The sequence below is a fragment of the Pteropus alecto genome, unplaced genomic scaffold (assembly GCF_000325575.1).
Source record: "Pteropus alecto unplaced genomic scaffold, ASM32557v1 scaffold45, whole genome shotgun sequence".
NCBI lineage: Eukaryota > Metazoa > Chordata > Mammalia > Chiroptera > Pteropodidae > Pteropus > Pteropus alecto.
The window spans coordinates 27,657,755-27,679,846 of NW_006442491.1; the positions used below are offsets into that span (position 1 = coordinate 27,657,755).

The 22,092-nt window shown below is 42.4% G+C and overlaps 1 protein-coding gene and 1 long non-coding RNA gene across 2 annotated transcripts in view; one reads left to right on the forward strand and one right to left on the reverse strand.

The window, feature by feature from the left end:
* LOC107196418 overlaps nucleotides 1–14,745 on the reverse strand; it is a 30,121-nt gene extending 15,376 nt beyond the window's left edge. The window contains exons 1-3 of the long non-coding RNA XR_003043176.1: nucleotides 14,071–14,745; nucleotides 12,975–13,226; nucleotides 8,510–8,770 (exon numbers count right to left, since the gene is read on the reverse strand). This is a non-coding gene — a long non-coding RNA (uncharacterized LOC107196418). The remainder of the gene's footprint in view (nucleotides 1–8,509; nucleotides 8,771–12,974; nucleotides 13,227–14,070) is intronic.
* An 82-nt stretch (nucleotides 14,746–14,827) lies between these two features.
* SRSF6 (serine and arginine rich splicing factor 6) lies at nucleotides 14,828–18,245 on the forward strand. Its single transcript, XM_006921822.3, has 6 exons — nucleotides 14,828–15,074; nucleotides 15,304–15,452; nucleotides 16,742–16,866; nucleotides 17,001–17,209; nucleotides 17,441–17,524; nucleotides 17,611–18,245. Exons 1-6 carry the CDS (start codon nucleotides 14,968–14,970, stop codon nucleotides 17,966–17,968), a joined length of 1,032 nt encoding a protein of 343 aa, XP_006921884.1. The 5' UTR covers nucleotides 14,828–14,967; the 3' UTR covers nucleotides 17,969–18,245.
* The last annotated feature ends 3,847 nt before the right edge of the window (nucleotides 18,246–22,092 follow it).

Below are 22,092 nucleotides of genomic sequence, written 5' to 3' on the forward strand. Positions count from 1 at the left end.
TTTGTTGGAAGGAAGCAAAGAACGAAGGGAAGAATTGTCTACACCGTTTGTAGCACATCCTCACCTCCCATTCACTCCTCAACTAGATCCAACCTTTCTCTTGCCTCTCTCCATCATTTCACCCTGTCTCCTTGAAATGCTCTCTTCCCTCAACTTCCATGATATTCTCCTCTCCACTCCTACCTCCCTGGCCATCACTTCTCAGTCAACTTTGTGAAATCATCTCCCTCTTCCCTTCCTTCCCATCGTCTTCCTCTGGAATTTGTCCTGACATTCCTTTTCTCAATTAATTACTTTCTATATGCTAATATCTCCCAAGCTTCTTTCTTATGCTCAACCGGACATCTCTATTTGGATGTCCTACCGGTTCACTGGATTCAGCATGGCCAAAACTAACCCCACCATGTTTCACCCAAAACCTACTGCTTCTCTTCCTGCAGTACAAACTCAGGAAACTGCACATGACACTGCCCACCCAGCTGCTCAAGCCATAAGCTTGGCTATCATTACTCACTTTCTCTCAGGCCCACAGCCAATCAATCACCAAGTACTATCGATTATGTCTCTTGGGAATCTATCAAATCCATCATCTTGTCTGCCCCTCCACTACCTTGATTCAGGCACCACATCTCTTTTCTAAATGACTAAAGGAGGCTGTTAACTCATCTTTCTATCCACTGCCTCCCACTCGTTCCTCATAGAAGCCAGAGATCTTTCTGAAACACAAATCTGACCAAGTCATTTGTCTGCTTAAAACTCCTTGAGGGTTCCCCATTGCTCTTAACCAAGATCAAACTCTTAATCCTGACATATTGGTTTAAGGATATGCTCAGCCTCCCCCACAAACACATCACCTCCACCTCTTGCCTCTGGAGGAAGAATATTGCAATGGGCCAGGCTCAGGGTTTAGAATGCTAATACTATGTGGCATAGGTTGAAACACTGGAACAGCTGGCAAAGGTGAAGATGTCTTTCCTGCCTCAGAAAACTACTTGCCAGGTGACTGAAGAAGAGGTTGGAGGCTGCTTCTCCTAGGGTGACAGCCTGCCCTCTCTCAAGAGTCCTTCTGACTCTCACTACCAAAAGGTTGGAGATTGGCCTGGGTGGAGGCTACTGACCTCAGGGGAAGAAAAGCCTGGTGTGGAGATGAAGACTGCTTTTCTTTAGCTTTAGGGAGGTTTTGCTCTGGCCTTTTTAGAGTCCCTCATTTTAATTCCCGACTCAATATTAAAGCTTGGGACCAAACCCAGAGGGTTCCTTTGCTGGTGGCTGTCACTCACTCACACACACACACACACACACACACACACACACACACACACACGGCACAGCGCTGGACACAATAAATGTAAATCTCCGAATGGAGTGTATGATATACCTTTCCCCTCAGCACCAAGCTCCCCAGGCTGATGACCATGAATAGGCTGAAAAAAGTAAGAAGGGAGAGTCAGAGACCGCAGGCTGGTCTGAGAGGCCTCCCCGCTTTAGAGGTGCCCCATAAAGTGGCTGCATGCTGCCTCTGGGGTCCAGCTGTGGCTTTAAATGCTGGCCCTGCACATCACTGACTGTGTGATGTTGGGCTCAGTCCCTGAGCCTGGCAGAGGGGGAGTGGGGATTACCAAGCTGTAGCGTCCTCAGGGCTCTGGACTCTGAAGCTCGCTTTCCAGAAGGGTCCCAATCCAAACGCTTCCTAAAGCACACTCCCAACTTTCTTCGGTAACTTCCACATTTACATATAAATTGCTACCTAATGGCTCTGCCCTCCTTTATCTTAGCTCCAGGTTCTAATGAGCTGGAAAATGGTCCTGTGCAAGGAATAATGAAGCTTCCAGGCAAAGGAAGGAAAAAGTGTGGTTCTTCCCTCACTGTGCCCTGGGGAAGGCAAGGAGGGAAGGAGTGGGGTGGGGGAGCATGATGCCCCTCCACAATGGGACACAAGTCCCAACATCCCAAAGGAAGGGACCAAAAAAAAAAAACATTTTGAAATGATTTGAAACATGGTGGAAAATCAACCATGAAAGTATGTAAGATCCACTACACAATTTGTAAAAAGTGAGTCATAATTCTATTTGTTCTGCCCAGCATATACAATGCAAATTTTTCATCCAGACAGAAACTAAAGATGAACCAGGAGCGCCACCTGGGGTAAAATCTGTCACTACCTATGCCGCTCAGATTCAGAGATCTCTGCAGACACTCACAGATGTGGGAGACGTGTTATAAAGTCCCTCCCCACAACACACATATTCTCACTCACTCACTCCCTCCCTCTCTCTCCTGGGTGCCAGGCCCCTCTTAAAGCACTTTAACTATATCTTTCTACTTAATTTCTACAACCCATCAAGTTCGGATTCCCATTTTGAGGTTGAGGAAATTAAGACTCGCCCAGCTAAATTACTGGCAGGAATGAGATGCAAGCTCAGGTCTGTCTGATTTTCAAGCCCAGGTTCCTTTACACTTAACCATTTTATGTGCCCACTAGAGCAGAAGTTAACTGAGAATTCAAGGGGTCTGTAAATGAAAAAAAAATTACGTCTTTATTATCCTCTACTTCTAACTGAAATTTAGCATTCCCGTTAAATCCAAATGTGGGCAGCAAGCCAGTACCTGGGACTTTATCACCAATAGAAATCACAGATATTGTTATATCATATTACAGTTGTTATTGATATCTCAAAATGTCATTTATGTTCATTATCATTTCAAAATATCAGTAGCTCTCAGACCCACCACAAGATCCTGTCATTTGCTGTGTTAATAAAGAAGCACTGTAGCAGCCAGGCGGCTCCCCTAAAACAAAGTTCTGCTATGCAGCATTTGCTGATTCCCATGGTGTAAATACTCCTAGTGCTGTCAATTTCAAGAATGGCTATCTTTAACAACTGCTTTGCAATTTTCCTGAAAACTTAACCATCAGTTCTTGGACACAGGGACAAGATGACTCCAGCACACTGTTAGCGCAAGAGCAGATTGATTGTCCTGGGTCTGCTGGCCCCGTGTCTACCTCTTCCCTGAAACTCCTTGTGGCCTTTAGTATAAGGATGTTAATAACAACAACAATAAAAGATCGTAAACGTATATATTAAATCCTTCCTCCATGCCAGGCATATTAATAAGCACTTAACATGACCTATAACATTTAATCTATCAGCAATGCTAATATAAGGCAGGTATCATTGCAGTGGTCTTCAGTGGGGGGAGGGGCAGAAGAAGAATGAGACTTTACCTCCTGGGGATATTTGGCATCCTCTGGAGACATTCTTCATTGCCATAAGTGGGTTTGCTACCGGCATCTAGTGAGTAGATGCTGCTAACCATCCCACAATGCACAGGACACACACACCACCCAACAAAGAATTATCCACCCCAAAATGTCAATCGTGCTGAAACTGCGAAACTCTGTCTTACTGTTAGTCCCATTTTAGAGATGGGAAAACTGTAGCCCGAAGAGTTTATTTTGCCAAGTTCACAGAGCTATCATGCAGCAAGTTCTCAGGGAAGACGAGTTCCTACTCTCTGACTTTCCCTCACCACATGTAGGAGCTTACTAGAAAGCAAGCAGCCTGCTGGGCTTAGCTTGGCAATGCATGTCTTATGGAGGCTCAGGCATTACATGTTAGAGGATCCAATCCCAGTTGCTTCTAAAGAGTGAGGAGGAACCTTGGCCCCAGAAATGATTCCCAAGGTGAGTCAACCAAACGGCCCATTGGGCTGCCTGCAAAATTTGTTCAAGATAATAAAATGGAAAGTGAAAGTGAGGATTGCTCTTACACCGATATTTAGTAAGCACCTACTATAATGTCAGCGCTACTCTCGGTTCTGGGGATAGCACACAGAACAACACAAAAATGGCTCTTGCCCTTATGGAGTGTAATCTGGTAGGAGGGGACAGAAAAGCAAATTTTAAAATGGGTAAAATAATTAAATGCTGTAAAGGAAGCAAGTGAGGTGCTATGATAAATAATGTTAGAGGACCTTTCTTTAGACGGGTGGTCAGGGAAGATGTCCCTGGAAAGGTGACAAGTGAGCTAAACTCTGAAGGATAAGAATCTAGCCATGGAGAGAAGGGGAGAATGAGCAACAATACACAGAGACTAGCAGGGCAAGTGATGGGCTCTGAGGAGAGAAAGAGATTGATGTGTTCTAGTCATCAAAATGAGGTCACTATGACTGGAGCACAGAGGACAGAGGGGAGGGAACATTCAGGACCTACCGAAGAGTAAAGAGGTCAGCAGGGGCGATCCCATGCTGGGCTTCGCAGAATTATATCTCACAACACTGTGTGTACAACACTCAGAACCTGGGTGACACAAAGTAAGCCAAGGGGGTAAACCTGGGAGAGTAGGGACTTTAGATACCTAGATGGACTTCTGGCCTCTCTTCTGCTCTTTACCTACCTGCCTCAACCCAACACCTCTGCTGACCCAAGATTCCCAGATGTCAGGACCCAGGACCCAAAACACATGTGTGTGTACAATAATGATAATCAAATAATCAAATAGTATTGAGGAAATCTTCAGCTCCAAAGTGAATCACAGCACTGGGGAACCAACACACCTGGCTCTTCGCAGAGAAAGTTGCATGAATTAGTCATTGTGGTAGCTGCAGCCCTCTTATGCCTAATCACACTGCACTGTTCAACAGCAGTAGGATGGGCTGTTGCTTGAGAGCTTTGCTGAGCGGGTTAAGAAATCCAGTACTAAGCTCTGTTTATGGAAGCCCAGAATTCTGGAACAAGGAGGCTCAGCTCAAAGGGCAGATGAGAGCAGGAGGTTCAAGAGGCAGGAGGCAGGGGGGCGGGTAACAGACACCAATTGGGCACTCAGTCTGTGCCTACGGCTATGGGAAGTTTCACGTACACCCTTATCTTGATTCTTCCAACAACCCATGTGGGGGTTACTATTTTGCCCATTTTCTACTCAGGGACTTTAGACCCGGAAAGGTCCAGGATTAGAATCCAGAACTCCCCCTTTACTCCCTGAAACGCCCACCCAAACTTTAGACTTTACCACCAGTGATTCGAAGAGCTTCTTTATCCACCCAGACTTAAATAAATGAGCAGAGGAACCAGCGAATCCAAGACAAATATGGCCTTGATGTGGGTAGGTAATGCTAACTAAACAGGAGAATTTGCTGGAACTCTCCAGAAATAATGAATGCCCAGGAAGTGGGCAAAGGTACTGGGAACTTGGGGACGTATCTGACTGCATAATGGATCCATTTATTTTGCATTCCCAAGAATCATGACACTCTGTGTCCCTTTACCCTAACATCCTCCTCCTCCCTTTTGAATCAAGGACATTTATTACTTTAAGAGGCATCCAGACATCACCTGCAATAAACAAATCATAGTTTGGCTTTGAGTCTATCTAGAAACCAAAGTCTTAAAATCTGGCCTTGGAAGGGAAAAACAATTTCTTAATTCCAGAACCATCCCTTTACATGCCAAGGGCAAAGCTTGGGGGTCTGCATCTGGAGTTTATTACAAGCCGTTGTGAGCTGAGACTTGGGAAACGAGGTCGGGAGAGTGGCCATTCCTCTAGAAGAAGGTGACCTCTCCCTGCCCTGGAGGAGGAAACAAGAAAGTAGGGAGACTTGGAGAGAATGGAAATAGGAGACAGATATTGCCTGGAGATGGAAGATGGATGACAGATTTGAGAGACGCTTGGAAGTAGGGCTAAAATATCAGTAATGGTACTTCTGGTGACAGTGAGGGATAGAAGGAGCCATGGGCAAGGGAGGAGGGCCAAGACTACACTGAGACAAGTAAGGGACAAGTACATGCACGTTCCAAAAAATGTGGTAATCAAGATAAAGAATGTTTCGATGCAATATTTTTAAAAATAAAAACGAATACCCAAAAAAATCCATAATGAACAAGATCAGTATTAACTGATTTTTCCCTTCGCTAGTCAGTTACTGATTCTGTCTTGAAGTAAAATCCTGCTAATTTGTTCATCGTGGATTTTTTTGCATTCGCTTTTTTTCAACTATTACATTCAAATATGACTTGACTGCTGGGGTTTTTGGTGCTCTCTTAAATGTTGCACCTGGCATGAGGGCTTCACTCACCTCACCCTAGTCTAGCGCTAAAGAGCAGATCTGGGGAGAGGAAATTATGATTCGATTTTGGATAGATGCAGAGGTTAAATGAGACTACAGATCTTAAGTGCCTTCGACCTGTGTTATAGTGGACTCTATGGGTGCCTGGCTCAAACCCCCCAGACCGTTCCATTTCAGGGCATGCCAGCTGCCAGCACCTGCATCCCCTGCCAAAGACCATCTTGACCACAAAGTAAGATAGGCTAGACCTGCCGGGTATGGAATGCTCTGGGGGCAGCCTTCAACCGATGATCCACAGGAGCCAGTGTATAAATACCCCAGCTCCCTCATTCTCAGATGGGGTCATTTTGAGATGTATGTGTCATACCATTTCCCAGAGCCCCAGGTGAGATTAAGCTCCACCACCCAGTGTAACTAGTTTGATTATGCACCTTAAGTTCCATCTTTTCTCCATCTCATTTCCCTAACCTCCCACTGGTGTTTCTTAGGATCACCTCCCAAATAAACTTCATGTTCTCAAATTCCTGTCCCAGGCTGGCTTCTAGGCCAACCAAACCACGATACACACGTGTCCTTATTCTCTTCTCTGTAAACACAAGGAATGTTCCACACACACTTGAGATGATCTGGAAGGAGACCCCCCTGACTCCAGCACTCTCCTGGGAGGGACCTCAACAGGGATAATTGTCAGCCAGCACTGGGAGGCCTGGATGTGAGATGGGCTCAGCTATGTTTCTATAAAGTCTGCACCCTGAGTTGAGAAATCATTGGCAGACACCTTTCCTGGCCATTAATTCTTTACAGCCGACACTGAGCCCTTGGAGCAAAAACTGATTGGCTGCAATTACTGCTGGCATGGCCCTGAATTCAGAACAGGAAGCGTGACTCTCTCCTCACCCCGCTACAATCACTCCTCTCCCTTAGTGCCACCCTCCACCCATCCCAGAGCCCAAGAGGAGCCAGCAAAGGCTGTTTGTGCAGACTGGAGACAAGAAATGGCCCTCAATCCAGAGGGACTAAGGATAGAAGACCATGGGCTTAAAATCATGGAAGATGAAGACCTTTTTCATGCTTTCTTCTGAAAAAATATTTTTCAGCATCCACACTTTTCCCCATGATCTCCATTAACACTTGCAACAACCTTACACAGTAGGTATTACTATGATGTCCCTCATACAGATGAAGAGGTGGTGAGAGGAAGAGGGGAATGTCTCAGCTTAGGTGACAGAATCTCTCCTTGACCAAACTGTAGTCGAGCTCCTCTGAACTCTCTTCCTGCCTGAGTAGGCCCTAACTTTGGGGCGTCTGTGTTCTACTCATATACAAAATTTCAGCAAGAATCCTGCTGAGATCTGGTTTGGCCAGAAGACACTCAATATCTGATTATGTTCCTCATCTTCCACCATATCCCAGGTGATGTCCAATTTGCCATCCACTGACACCCCTCCGTCCTGCTTTTTGGCTGTAAATTACCCCTTTTCTTTGTTATAATCAAAGTTGAATGCAATGTCTTTCCGCTACTGCAAAACCCCACTGTGGTGGCCCCTATACCTATCTCAACAGTCTCCTGAACAAAGTCTGCCTGACCATTTTTTTACAAGCATCGTGAATAATTTTTTCTTTAACACAGGTCACATAGAGAATAAGTCGATTTGGACTCAAGTCTCTTTGACTCCAAAGGCCATTCTCTTCCCTATGTCACATATTGTTTCTCTTCCTTCATTAAACATTTCCTGAGCACCTATGTGCCAGACCCTATGCTGAGCCCAAAAGAAGACACAAAGGTAAGTAATAAACATTTCTTTTCTCCAAGAGGGAGAAATAAAATCCTCCCCATTCAGCCCATTCTCACTCCGAGGGTCAGCACCTGTTTTCATAACATTTGCATACAAGCTGTGGGGAAGGGAGGGCTTGGGTGCTACAACAGCAGACCTGAGTAGGTACAAGAGACTCTCAGCCCACAAAGCCAAAGTATTCACTGCCTGGCCTTTTACAGGAAAAGTCTGCCGACAGCATGCCAGGCCCCAAAGACACACCATCAGTTATTTCTTGGCTCAACTCTATGAGGCTCATCCTATTATTACACCTATTTTAGAGATGAGGAATGAGGCTCAGAGGCATGAGACGACTTGGCACACTGCTGGGAAGGTGGAAAATTGAAGAATTCCAAAGCCCTCCACCCGGAAGTGGTGGACTTGAAAGCAGGCCCTGGGTAGAGAGACGAGGTGGGGGGCTGGGGGGGGAGGGTAGCAGGGATGTTTGGGAGACTGGACATTTAGCCAGAGGAGAGGACATGAACAGAGGATCTGAATGCTGTCCCCAAACACCTGAAAGACCCATTTGTGGGAAGCAGATGTAGATATCTGAGCTTTAAGGGTATAACCAAGACTAGTGAGTAGACAATTCAAGGTGGTAATCTTTTACTTTCTGTAAAGAATTTACTCACAGTTAGAGATATCCAAGAATGGACTTAGCTGCCTGGTTAGGTGTTCAAGTAAGGGCCATAAAATCTCTGGGTGAGGAAGGGCTTGGCAATTCAAAGATTTGGATTTGGCGATATTCAATGGTCTTCTATCTCTGATCTTCATAGATACATGCACCAGGAAGCTGAAGGCATTAATCTACCACTGTAATAACACTGACAGCCACCAGGTGGCAAGAAAGCCACATCTTCTGCACCAAGAATCAATTCTTAGCCTACAGAAACCTAATTGGGAAACAAACAAACAAAACATATAAACAAGTAATTGATTCAGACAAATTAACATTCATGGGCAAAGACTATGAATCAAGTCCTCAGTTGAGCTTTAGTCCCCAGCACAACCCAGAGAACTTAATATCAAGTAATTTTTTTGAAAATAATCCTTTTCAAAAATTTTTATAATATATATATACAGCAAAGTGCACAAATTATAAATGTACAGCTCAATGAATTTTCACAGAGCACACCTGTGTAAACAGCACAGCTCAAGAAACAAAATATGACATGAACCCCAGAAGTTCCCTTTCTAGTCACTCCCCACCACCTATCCTGACCTCTCACACCATGGATTAGTTTTGCTTGTCTGTCAGTTTTCCATATATGGAATCATACAGTATGGGCACCTTCATGTCTTGCTTGGACAGTCATATTTGTGAAATACATTGATTTTGCTTTCAGGTCATTGTGGTTTTCTCATTGCTGTGTAGTAGTGTGTGGTGTGAATAAACCACAATTGCTTTGTTCATTTTCCTATGGATGTGCATCTGAGTGGCTTCTAGTTTGTGGGTACTGCACATAATGCTGCTATGAATTTCTAGTACGTTCCTTATGGAGTATGTACACATTTCTATTAGGTGTGGAATTGCTAGGTCGTGGGAATAGACACTGGCGGCTTCATCTTTACTAGACAGCTCTAGTAGACACTAAAGTGACAGATTTTCAGTTTTCCAAAGTGACTACAAATTTACACACTCACTGACAATGTATGACAATTCTGGTGGCTCCACAGCCATGGCAGAATTCCGTTTAGATAAGCTTTGGTGGAGGAAATGTGGGGTCTGCAGTGAGCACTGCAGCAGCTCTGTGCCCTCAGAGGGTGTGTGTGTCTGGGCGGCATGACTGGGTGAGCACGAACCAGGAGGAAGATTCCATCCCACCAGCATATCCTGATGAGACCTTCAGCACACTGGTACCTGCTGGATGCAGAACCTCACTTCACATGCTCTCAACAATTACCAGAACGGTACAGCACTTACAGCTTCTGTAACACCATAATGTCTCTTCCCCTACCTCTTTAGCCATTCCTTCCCAGTCCCCTTTCCTGTATTCGCCGGGAATGAAGACATATTCCCAGTACTTTCCTAAGTGCTAAGGATATAACAGTGAAGAGCCAGACAATACCTCTGCTCTGATGAAGCTTAAGTTCTAGTGGGGGTGAGGGAAGGCGGTAAATAAATGTCAGGTGTTGAACATTCTATTTAAAAAAATAATAAAACAGAGTAAGAAGATACAGAGTACAAGGAGGATGCTATTTTAAAATTGGTGGCTACAAGATCACCTTACACTAGTTAGAATGGCTATTATCTAAAAGAAGTGTTAGTGAGGCTGTATAGAATAGGGAACACTTGTGCAGTGTTGGTAGGCATCTAAATTGGTAGTCACTATGAAAAATAGTATAGAGGTTCCTCAAGAAATTAAAAATGGAACATCTGATCCAGTAATCCTGCTTCTGGATATATATCTGAAGAAAATGAAATCACTACCTCAAAGAGATATTTACACTACCGTGTTCACTGCAGTATCATTCACAATAGTCATGATATGGAAACAAACCTAAGTGTTCATCAAAGGATGAATGTATTTTTTAAGAATATGTGTATATACAACAGAATGTTACTCAGCCATAAAAAAGGAAATCCTGCCCTTTATGACAGCATGGATGGACCTCGAGGGCATTATGCTAAGTGAAATAAGTCACCTGGAAAAAAGACAAATACTGTATGTTCTCACTTATATGCAGAATCTAAAAAAGCCAAACTCAGATATAGAGAATAGAATAGTAGTTGTCAGTGGTGTAGGGTGAGGAAAATTGGGAAAATGACAGTCAAAGAGTACAAACTTTCAATTATGAGTAAATTCTGGGCAGCTAATGAACAGCATGGTGACTATAACAATACTGTATTAAATACCTGAAAATCATTGAGAGTAAATATTAAATGTTATAACCACCAAAAAAAAAAAATGGTTGTGAAGGAATGGCAGTATTATAATTATTTTGCAACATATACATGCATCAAATCATCACATTGTCACCTTAAACTTACACGTTGTATGCTAATAATATCTCAATAAACCTGGGAAAAATAAAATAAAATGAGTGGTTAGAGGAGTGATAAGGTGACTCTGAGTAGAACCCAGAAGTGAGGGAATAAACTACAAGAAAACAGAGCTCCAGATACAGAGAACCAGACAGTGCAAAGGCCCAGCGGCAGTGTATTCCATTGCTGAAGTAGCACCCCCAGGGCTTATAATTTTACAAAGTGGTCTTCTTGTCAAATAGATGTCTAGCAGTGAAGTGGCAGGGTCAAAGACTTGTGACTTTGTCACTTGACCACTACTTCCTTGAAACCCTTTCCTCTCTTGGCTTCTGTGACACCATACTGTCTCTTCCCCTATCTCTTTAGCCATTCCTTCCCAGTCCCCTTTCCTGTATTTAAGTAAATTTCAGGAGACAGAATAATGCCCCGTCCCCAGATGTCCATGTCATAATCCCCAGAACCTGTGTCTATGTTACCTGTGGCAAAGGGGACTTTGCAGATGTGATTAAGTCAAAGATCTTGAGATAGGAGATGATCCTTGATTATCAGGGTGGGCCCAATGTAATCATAAGGGTTCTTATAAAAGGAAGCCAGGAGACTCAACATCAGAGATGTGACAATGGAAGCAGGGGCCAGGGTCAGAGTGACTGAATACAAGGTCTCAACCAAAGTTAATGGCTTTGAAGAAAGCAGAAGGGGCCACGAGCCAAAGAATGCAGTCTCTAGAAACTGGAAAATGCAAGAGAACACATCTTTCACTAGAGCCTCAGAAGGAATGCAGCCCTGCTGTCCCTTGATGTTAACCTAACGAACCATTCCAAACTGCTGACCTCCAGAACTATAAAATATTAATTTACCTTGCTTTAAGCCACTAAGTTAGTGGTAATTTGTTATAGCAGCCACAGGAATTATATATAGGAATTAACAGCGTGTTGTTCTGAATTTTCTTCTGCTCCCCATCTACATTTACTTTTTTAGGGTTTTCATCCAGTTTGTGACAAACTTGTAAATTTATATCTCTAATCCACTCTGTGCATTTTTTCTACTTGACAGTAATAGATTTTATTTGCTCAGAGGTTCTTTAAGCATTTGCTGGGCATGTGCCTGGATGCTATGAGCCCAAATTCATGTACTCTGTAAGGAAAAAAATTGTATATTCAGAGTTAATCATAGTCTAATCATTACATTTCCTCAGCATATTGCTCAGATAATATCGGATATTTAAATAGCTTAGCATATCCCTACTCTTTTTGAGTGGTGAAACCTCATTATCCTCCCACTTCTCGTTGAAAACTCTGGTTAATCCTTGAACACTTAAAATACAAGGGAAGCCAACTCTAAGCATCACACATCCCGTCAGAAGCAATACATCAGGGGACAATTCTGTGGCTCAGCAAACATGTGTCAACATCTGGAGACACTGTTGGTTGTCACAACTGGGGGGGAAGGGAAGAGCTACTGGCATCCAGCAGGTAGGCACCAGCCAGGGATGCTACTAAATATCCCATAATACACAGGACAGCCCCAACAACAAAAAATTATCTAACTCCAAATGTCAATAGTGCAAAGGCTGAAAAACCCTTTCTAGATGAATCCTGTACAGATGTTTTTTCAACGAGAGTTTGGATTAGCTTGGCAACATTTAACCCAGTATCACAGTTGGAATGTACTTTTAAACACCTCAGAGGCTCTTTTAATCATCTGATTCACATTTTTTTTTCAAACCCTTTCACTGAGTTTCCATTTCTGAATTCTGTTTCTGGAGCAGCCCATACTACATTCATTCCACTCCATATAAACGTACTTGAGTTGCCATGTTCTCCCAAAATCCATTCAAGACGAGACAGATTCTAGAATGCTACATTTTTCAGACATAAGACAGCAAAACCTATCAAAAGATAGTTTACACCTACTTCGGATCACATGGTGCTTGGGAAATTCTTTTGGTTTCTAGCTAACATATATAAGAATATTCATTGGATTGAAAAACACAAATATACACTCTAGACTGTACTTTATGATCTGGGTAATTGTGGATTCAAAGTTATTAACTCTCTTGTGAATCAGATTGAGGTGACTCTCTCTCTTACTGATAAGACTCCCACAGTTACCTCCACAATTTTAGAATGAGCAGTGATCTTTATGTGCCACAATTGTAGTTGTCCAAGGAAATGAGCTCTCATGTTGAGCATTAATTTCTTTGAGTTGTTCTTCCAAAATATCCATAGAGATGAGTAAGATCAGCAGCAAGACTCCACAGAATGTTGATGGCCCAGCACTCCCTGCAGTGACAATATTTGACATCGTTTCCTCTTCTGTAGCCAATGTTACTTAGTTTTTTTTGTTAAGTGTAGCCACTGGCTCTGGGGAAAAAGAGGTGAGAGAAAGCAGAGGAGGATGTCAGTTGCATCTTTCTCTATGGGTAAACGAACTGCAAGAAGGGAGGAAACACCCCACTGTGAATATGCATCCTTTAATAAGTACTACCCTGTTACCTTCCCCAAAAGAATGTTCAATCCCACCAATTTCTGGTTCTCTTCTAGTTAATAATGAATTTTAACAAATTTTAAAGTATTGACAATTTGATGAGTGAAAAAAATGTTATCATATTGTGGAATTCTCCTTTCTCTACTATATTAAATGATTTTTTAAAAAAGATAAACCTATGTTTTAAGCACAGTATAGTCTCTACCACTAGATGCCAGTATTAACACTCACCCTCCCGCAGTCTTGACAACCTACAAGTCTCCAGACTGCCAAATGTCCCCCCTACCTCGCTTTCAACCAGAAACTGAAGAATATCAAGATTGCACTGCTCAAGAAGAGCTGGGATATACGGAAATATCTAAACAGCCAGTATTAGCTCAGTAGTACCCTTTTCTCTCAGCTTCTGTGACACTATGCCCTCCCGGTTTTTTCCACATCTCTGTAGTCTCCTTTTCTATATTTCAGAATACTCCAGGGTCTTCTACTCTCCTATACTTACTCCGTTGGCGTTTTCACCTAGTTCTCAAGCTTTAAATGGAATTTCTAGTGATAAACTCAAAAATGTATATTTCTGCTACATAGATAATGTACCTTCCAAACCAACAGGGGAAGGGATGGCGTTGGGGCATCTGCTACATGATAATGTACCTTCCAAACCAACAGGGGAAGGGATGGCGTTGGGGCAACGGACTCTCCATATGGGGAAGAAAAAGAGCGCACCTCTGTAAGAGGGCTGCCAAGTCCTGCTCAGTTTTCTTGGGCCAGAGGCCTGGACCGTGCTACCTTTGTGAACACCTACGGCGAACGTGGGATTGCCATGTACATAGCAACCTCTAGGTGACTCCAAATGTCAGTGCTCTTCACGAGACCACAAAGAGGGAAACGTGCAGGGAGGCGGGTGAAGGCTGATGATGGCTACGTCCGAGACACGAGGGAAACCAGCAGGGCTGTGAGCTTGCAGTGCGATTCCAGACGGGTCACCCCGCCCTTAGAGCTCAAAACTCAGATGCTGTAAAATGGGCTAACCAAGTGTGTTCGAGAGCGCGTTCCCCGCCCAGCACAGCCGGGGCCGACCGGTGGAGCAAATGCGGTCTCGTTTTAAGGGACCAATCAGAGACCACAAAGGCCTAGTACGACAACCTCTAGAACCAATGGAAAACGGAGAGTCTCCTAGCTTGCCTTCCTAGCGCCAGTCCCGGAGAAATAACGCTGAGGAAAAAACTTTTACTAAGTGCAAATTAGAAGACAAGTCCGCGTCTGGACGACGGGATATTACCCTTACAAAGATGGGTGGAGAAAATTTTCTGAGCAGGTAAAAAAAAAACACCGCACTTCCCCGAGAACTCGCCGGCGGACCCACTAGTCACCCTCGCGCCCAGGGATCCAGAGCGGGAGAGTACGTGCTGCGCGGTGACGTCACGCGCTGGGCCCCGCCCCCAGCCGCCCGCCCTTATAGCGTAACCCTGGCGCGCGCGCACCATTGTGTGGCTGGACTTGGCCGCCGCTGCCGTGAGGCGCGTGTTTGGGTTCTTGCCGTCCCCGCACTCGCACCGCGGCTTCTACCTTGCGGTCCGCCGTTCGACAGCCAGCCCTCGGGCCCCCCCGCCCGCCAAGGACATGCCGCGCGTCTACATAGGACGCCTTAGCTACCACGTCCGGGAGAAGGACATCCAGCGCTTTTTCAGTGGCTATGGTCGCCTCCTCGAAATAGACCTCAAAAATGGGTGAGTTGGACCTGGGCGCCCGCTTCCGCCCTCACTGTTTCGGGCCTGGCGGTGGCGGGACACCCCAAAAAGGAAAAGGCTGCCAAGGCCGCGGCGCCGCGTGGCAGGGCCTCCAAGATGGCGGCGACGCGGGGCCTCGGGAGCGCGCGGGGGTGGCGGTGGCCGCGCGTGCGTGCGCGCCCCCGGCCTAACGGCGCCACGCCTGTCCCGGCTCTCGCACCGCTCTTAGGTACGGCTTCGTGGAGTTCGAGGACTCCCGCGACGCCGACGACGCCGTTTACGAGCTGAACGGCAAGGATCTCTGCGGCGAGCGCGTGATTGTGGAACATGCCCGGGGCCCGCGCCGCGATCGTGACGGCTACAGCTACGGAAGCCGCAGTGAGTCCCAGCCCCGCGCGCTCCGCGTCCTTGGGACCGAGGGGGGGTAGACGCAGGACTAGGGGGGGACCGGGGTGGGGCCTCCCAGCCCAGGCAGGCGCAGTGGGTGGTGTCGTTTGACTCGGGTGTCTCTGGGCCCCGCTGCCTTCACGCCTGTCCGGTGCAGCCACGGGACGCCGGAGCGCGGGGATTGGGTTGTGGGTTTTGCCTAGCCAGGGTTGGGTATTTGGGAGGTTTTTGCTAAGTGGGGAGGTGGGTGGCTTGTGCTGGGCCCCTGTCAGCACTGTCGTGAACTCTACCTACAGAGGAAGTGAGGGATGGCTGTATTTATTGTATCCCCCTTGCTTACCTGTCAGTGCATTTGCTAGAAATGTAAATGTCAGCGTAGAAGTTGGGGGTCAGGCTGGGGTGGAGGTGGGGACGGGGTAAGGGGAGGAGTTTTAGTTTAGATCTGAAACTTATTAAAATTGGCGGGGGCCAAGGAAAATAATATTTTGAAGTAATGTGGTATTTACCACAAGTAAATAAATAAGCTTTATGCTGTATTTGAACTAGTGGGGGCATGTTTTTGGGAGGAGGTGGGGGGATTTTTGGTTATGTTAAATGTTTGATGTTGAAATTGTTGCATGTTGAATTCAAACTTTTTAACAAGTCCTTGATGTTTCAATTTGAAAGTGACCAATGGGGCTGAGGCTGTGTCCACTGAGGCTAAGATGACTGCCTTTCCTGATTGGCCTTGGCTTTTCCATACATTGTGTGACCCTTGCCCTATGACCCTTTGGCTGACCTTACCGGAAGCCATGACGACAGCAGCCTTTTGCCATTAGACGCAGGGTGATGGTGAGGATTCCAAGGGTTAGACAAAACTGGTTAATCTGAACTAGGTGACTGTTACCTTGCGTGTTTTGTGGCCAAACCACCACCAAAAACCTCACACTGTGATGTAAGTACTTAGTGTAACTAGTAAACATTTTTGTAAAATGTAGAAATGCATGTAATCAGTTAAGTTTTATATTTTACAATGTTCTGTAAAATAAAACTTAGCGAGGTAAATTGAATAAAGGAGCAGTCACTCTCTAACAGATTGTAGGAGAAGTTTAGTTGGATTTAGTCTATTTGGCTTGCCCTTAACTTAATTTGTGGCAAATCACAATTGTATGAAAGGTTTAGCATATAATAGCAAAGTCCTACTCCAGTAAATAAAAGTTGATATGTTTGTACTAACTTTCAAAAACGTTATGGATTTCTATCATTACAAAGCATCTAATTGTTCCCTTCGTATGATAAAGGTGGTGGAGGTGGATACAGCAGTCGGAGAACTTCTGGCAGAGACAAATATGGACCACCTGTTCGTACAGAATTCAGACTTATTGTAGAAAATCTTTCAAGTCGTTGCAGTTGGCAAGATTTAAAGGTATGTGCTATAATTCAAAGTAAAAATACTAATGTTTACAGCATAGGCTCATATTTTACTTTTCCATTTCCGAGAGGTATATAATATGTAGATGTTTAGATTTTTGGGCCTGACCTGTCTTGTTGCTCTTTTAGGATTTCATGAGACAAGCAGGTGAAGTAACCTATGCGGATGCTCACAAAGAACGCACAAATGAAGGTGTAATTGAGTTTCGCTCCTACTCTGACATGAAGCGTGCTTTGGATAAACTGGATGGTACAGAAATAAATGGCAGAAATATTAGGCTCATTGAAGATAAAGCACGAACAAGCCATAGGCGGTCTTACTCTGGAAGCAGATCAAGGTAACTTGAAGGATGTGGAGAAGAGAGAAAATATTTGTTAATGAAGGAAGACCAGCCATATTTTCGTTAATACTTAATTAAAATTTGATCAGTTCTTAGTTATACATAATTGGGTCCTCTTCCAGATGTTTTGATGGTAGATGTAATTTGTAGTGAGCAACTTGTCTATTGCTTTTCATGACACATTCATGTTGATGTTTTGAGATTATGATATTATTGTGGTTCTTACAGATCACGGTCTAGAAGAAGGTCACGAAGTAGGAGTCGCAGGAGCAGCCGCAGTAGATCACGAAGTGTCTCAAAAAGTCGCTCCCGGTAAATAATGTTGGGTCTTTTTCTGCAGTTTGTGGAGTACTTATTCTTGCAAGGTATTGATAAAGAATCTGGCTTTTCTTGTTCAGCTCTAGGTCTCGGAGCAAAGGTCGATCACGTTCTCGGTCAAAAGGCAGGAAGTCTAGATCAAAGAGCAAATCTAAGCCCAAGTCTGATCGGGGCTCCCGTTCGCGCTCTCGAAGCAGATCTAAGGATGAGTATGAGAAATCTCAAAGCAGATCTCGTTCTCGTTCCCCCAAAGAAAATGGAAAAGGTGATATAAAGTCGAAATCTAGATCAAGGAGCCAGTCTCGTTCCAATACACCCGCACCTCCTCCACCCTCAAAGGCTCATTCTACATCCCCTCCACCAAAAAGAGCTTCAAGATCCCGTTCTAGATCCCGTTCAAAGTCAAGGTCACGGTCCAGATCGAGTTCCAGAGATTAACCCAGAACTCTATGTTCTTTGCACACTATTACGGAACACTTTCCTACTTGCTTAGGCAGTTACTCTTCCATTTATACTTGGCCTCTTCTGCAAGAGGAAATTTCCTGAAAACAAGGGCACACAAATTTGATATGTGGCCAAATTTGATGAAAAAGATGAGGTTCTAAAGAAATGGTGGCATGAAGACCTTCTCCCTTCTTTATAGAATTAAGATAACTTTTGATTTTATAGCTTTTGAGCTAAAATAACTTTTGTAAAGATTAAGCTCATTTAGATTTTTTTTTTTTTTTTTTTTTTTTTTTTAACAATAGTGTTGAAAGACTTTAGTGTAAGTTTGAAGTTTATTTTCTTATTGGCCGAATATCCTGTGAAAAAAGAATGTTCTTTTGTTTGTTTGCTTACTTTTAAATTAACTTTCAAGCTTTGGATACTGAAGGCTTTAGAGGGAGAACTCATTTTGCAATTATGTTGGCTTTTTATAAAGCTTGAGTTACATAAGATTTCAATAAAAGTTTGCTACCAAGATGATTGCCTTATTGAATAGGTCACTATTAATTCCTTTAAATGTTGATATCTGCTGTTCGTGGAAACTATAAATTCTACTTAAGTGTGTGTAAAACAAGGCAAGCCTCAGACCAGCAATAAATTATTCAATTTGGATAACATTTTGTGCTATTAAATTTGCCAAAGTCATTGTATTTGCCCCTTTCACATGTTAAGTTAAAAATAAAAGATATTTTGTAGTCAACCTGTTACACAGTTTTGCTTAAATTAATGGATTTTACATAATGAAACTTTCAAACTTTGAACTCTTGAAGAAATAGCACTTAATACTTGGTATCTCATACAGTCTGGTAACCCTACTTTCTGGAAGTGGTCAGTATAACTAGTGTTTTGTTAGAGTACGGTTCCATGTTCTTTAATATTTGTTACATAAAAATAGAAGTGGCCTTTCATCAGAAAGTTAGTATACAATTGTTCAAGTACAAAAGCAAATGCATTTTCTTTTGAAAGACGATATTTAACAGGCACTTAACAAATCACTTGGGAAAATCAGTTGCTGATTAAAGTCAAATTTCACCCAGTAATGTCTCCTTTGCAGTTCGGGTTATATGTTAATTGCTTAGATCATCCTTGTAAATTTTACAACACAAGGTTAGAAGGGGAATGGGTAAACTAAGTTTTTTGTTCTTATGAATGAAGCAATGAAATTGGAGACCAAATTATACTATAAATTTGTAGGAGTTGCTTGATTATCAATTAGTTCATATAGCAGTAAGCCTAACTGAAATGGCAGTTTGAGAAATGAATTAACTTTATATCTTTGTTCAGATACTGTCCTTTAAAATAAGCACTCATTAAACATTTACTGTCTTTTAAGAGCTTTTGCTAGGTAAAGTACCAAGGGTTGGGTCATGGTGATACACTGCTCATTGTGCCACAGGCATACAGCCAGTGTGTAGGATCAGTTAATCCAGAAGGGATATGTAATAAAGCTGCATGAAAAAATCAAGGCAAAGATCTAAGTGTCAAAACTGCAGAGTAGCTAGGAATACTTAATGAGTAAAATGACTTGTTCTTAAATTCCTTGGATTGTTACAAAATCTTAGAACCTGATCTTGGAAATGTAATGCCTCAAAAGATTGATGCTTCTTCCATGACCCTATTTTCTTTATTTTGATATTTTTTAATTTAGATGTTTATAAGAAATGGAGTTTTTTACTAATATGAATTTCAGGAAAGTAGTGTCCATAATTATAGTTTATTATTTTGCGAACTTGAAAGAACAAGTTAATGACGAGGCAAGCCTCCATTGCCTTTAGAATTTAGTGTTTAAAGACAAGTTAGTTTAAGGCTTGCCTTTTACCAAAGTTCTCTTGTTTCAGGGAAAGAAAGCTTTGGGAGGAGATTACATTGTGAAATTTGACTCTCAAAGTGTGCAACATCCTCATGTTAATGTTACATCACAGGTGTGATAGGTTTGTCTACATTGTTAGCTGGCCTCGTAGTGGATATAGGTAAATTCCTGCATCCATAAAAATTTTCTGGTAATTAGCAAAGGCCAATTTACTAAAAATTTAATCTTATTCCATATCTCTGCCTATGTCATTAGGTAAACCACTATTCATAGCATTGGCCCACTTGAGAACAGAGTAGATAAAATGTTTAGTTCCTTGCTAATTTGTGAATTGAATCTGGCAATCCAACATGCCACATACTGATCTGTAACTAGATGGCGTATTAAGCTAATAACAAAATAGAAGTGAGCATCATCTTAATTCTCCATTTTGAGTTTTATTAACACCATAGTACCTCTAGCCTGTTTTAAGTTCTACCTGCCCCTCCTGTGTTGTTACCATCCTTCATCTTGATTTCATCTTTCTCCCACTTTTGTTAACCTATTTTATGCTTTATGTCCTCAATAAAATGCTTACTGAGGGAAAGGCTTGTTTTGAATTTATTGTATATACCCACTTAGTGCAAATTCTTGGCAAGTGGACTCTTGAATTGGAGTTGTTCCTGACTTGAAAAAGATCTTGTTTTTACATCCTCAAAAACAAATTGGGGATCAACATAGTCATTACCTATTTTTATGCTTTCAGTCTCATAAAGTAGTAGGGATAAACCCTCGGATCATGAAGGTTAAAGGTTAATATGTGGAAAGTACTTAGAACAGTACCATCAAATGCTATCTGCTAGCTATTATGAAGAATTAAAAACTCCAAATCGGGGTGGGGTAAATAATCTTTGTTGTATTAACCTTGCTTTATTTTCACATAAAATTTACCCATTTTTATCTTTTAGCAGTTAGAACATTTTCCATGGCAATTTATGCTTAAGAACCATGACATTTTTATTTACCTTGTTTTCAGAAAGCACTGTTTTCTGATTTCTTTCAGCTTCAGTCCTGTGGCAGTGGAACGTTTCGTTTACCTAAGTTCTGATCTAATAATTACAAAAGTAATGTGTACTTGGATAATACAGTATCAGAGCCCACAAACTATATTTTAGAGCTCTTAAAAAGTTCAGCAATCTAGTAAATTATTAGTTTACCCTAATTTTTTTGCTTTTTGAGGCGGCAACTTTATCTTAAATAAAATGCATATTTGTACCCCATTTCACTATGTATGCTTCATTTGATAAAAGGATTAGTTCACATAATTACTTGTAGTTTGTCTTCCAGATTCTAAACAGTTTGTTTAGAATTGCCTAGCTATCTTATGGCAGCCCTCTATGTGGACCACAAGTATAGTCCTTTACTGACCTCAATTAACTTCACATTTGAATCATGGTTCAAAAATCAGAAGATACTAAGAGTAACATTAAACTCCACCTTTGATCCCTTAGAGGAAACCAGGATTATTAGGTCCTTATGCATCCTTTTGAGGATGCAAATCTAGAAAGATTCACATTGCCAAGGTAGTTTCATTATAGCTCATTTATGTATGAAGGCAAGTATATATACTGTCATACCTCAAACTAAGAAGTTAGAAATTAAATTTATGTTCACTGTTAACATCTGTATATTTGCACCCAATTTTGAGATCATTTTTAAGTATTATTAGCATGAAGATTTGAAAGCTGAGGGTTCTTATACGAATAACAATGCCTGTTTTAGATACTCAATTCCTCAGTGAAAAGCACTCAAGAAATTAGGATAAAGAGGCTCAGTATAGAATGAGTAGAGTTTAATTCACAAAATTTCAAACTTGAAAAACTTTGGAGTATAGTACAACTATCTTGTATTTTGTATTACATATTTTTTCCTGAGGTATCTGAAAGTAAGACATCTTGCTGTTTTATCTCTAAAAAACATTATTTCCTAGGAAAGGGGGCATTTGCTTATACAATTATGGTATGTATCAAAACTAGGAAATTGGCATTGATAAATACTGTTGTCTAATCCGTAGCACATATTTATATTTCATTAGTTGTTCTATAATGTCCTTTATATTTTTTCCCATTGGTCCTGGATCTTTTGCTGCATTTTGTTGTCATGGCTATTTAGTCTCTTAATCTGGAGTAGGTCTTCAGCCTTTTTCTTGACCTTTTTTTTTTAAGAGTAAAGTATATTTATTTTATAGAATTTCCCTTAATTTGGGCTTTCCTGATGTCTCATGTCT

Bases quoted from the DNA above. Each gene is read 5' to 3' on its own strand.
- SRSF6 (XM_006921822.3), top strand. From the start codon at position 14,968: ATGCCGCGCGTCTACATAGGACGCCTTAGCTACCACGTCCGGGAGAAG. The intron at 16,867-17,000 runs GTATGTGCTATA...TTGCTCTTTTAG, and splicing joins GCAGTTGGCAAGATTTAAAG to GATTTCATGAGACAAGCAGG. The intron at 17,525-17,610 runs GTAAATAATGTT...TTTCTTGTTCAG, and splicing joins GTCTCAAAAAGTCGCTCCCG to CTCTAGGTCTCGGAGCAAAG.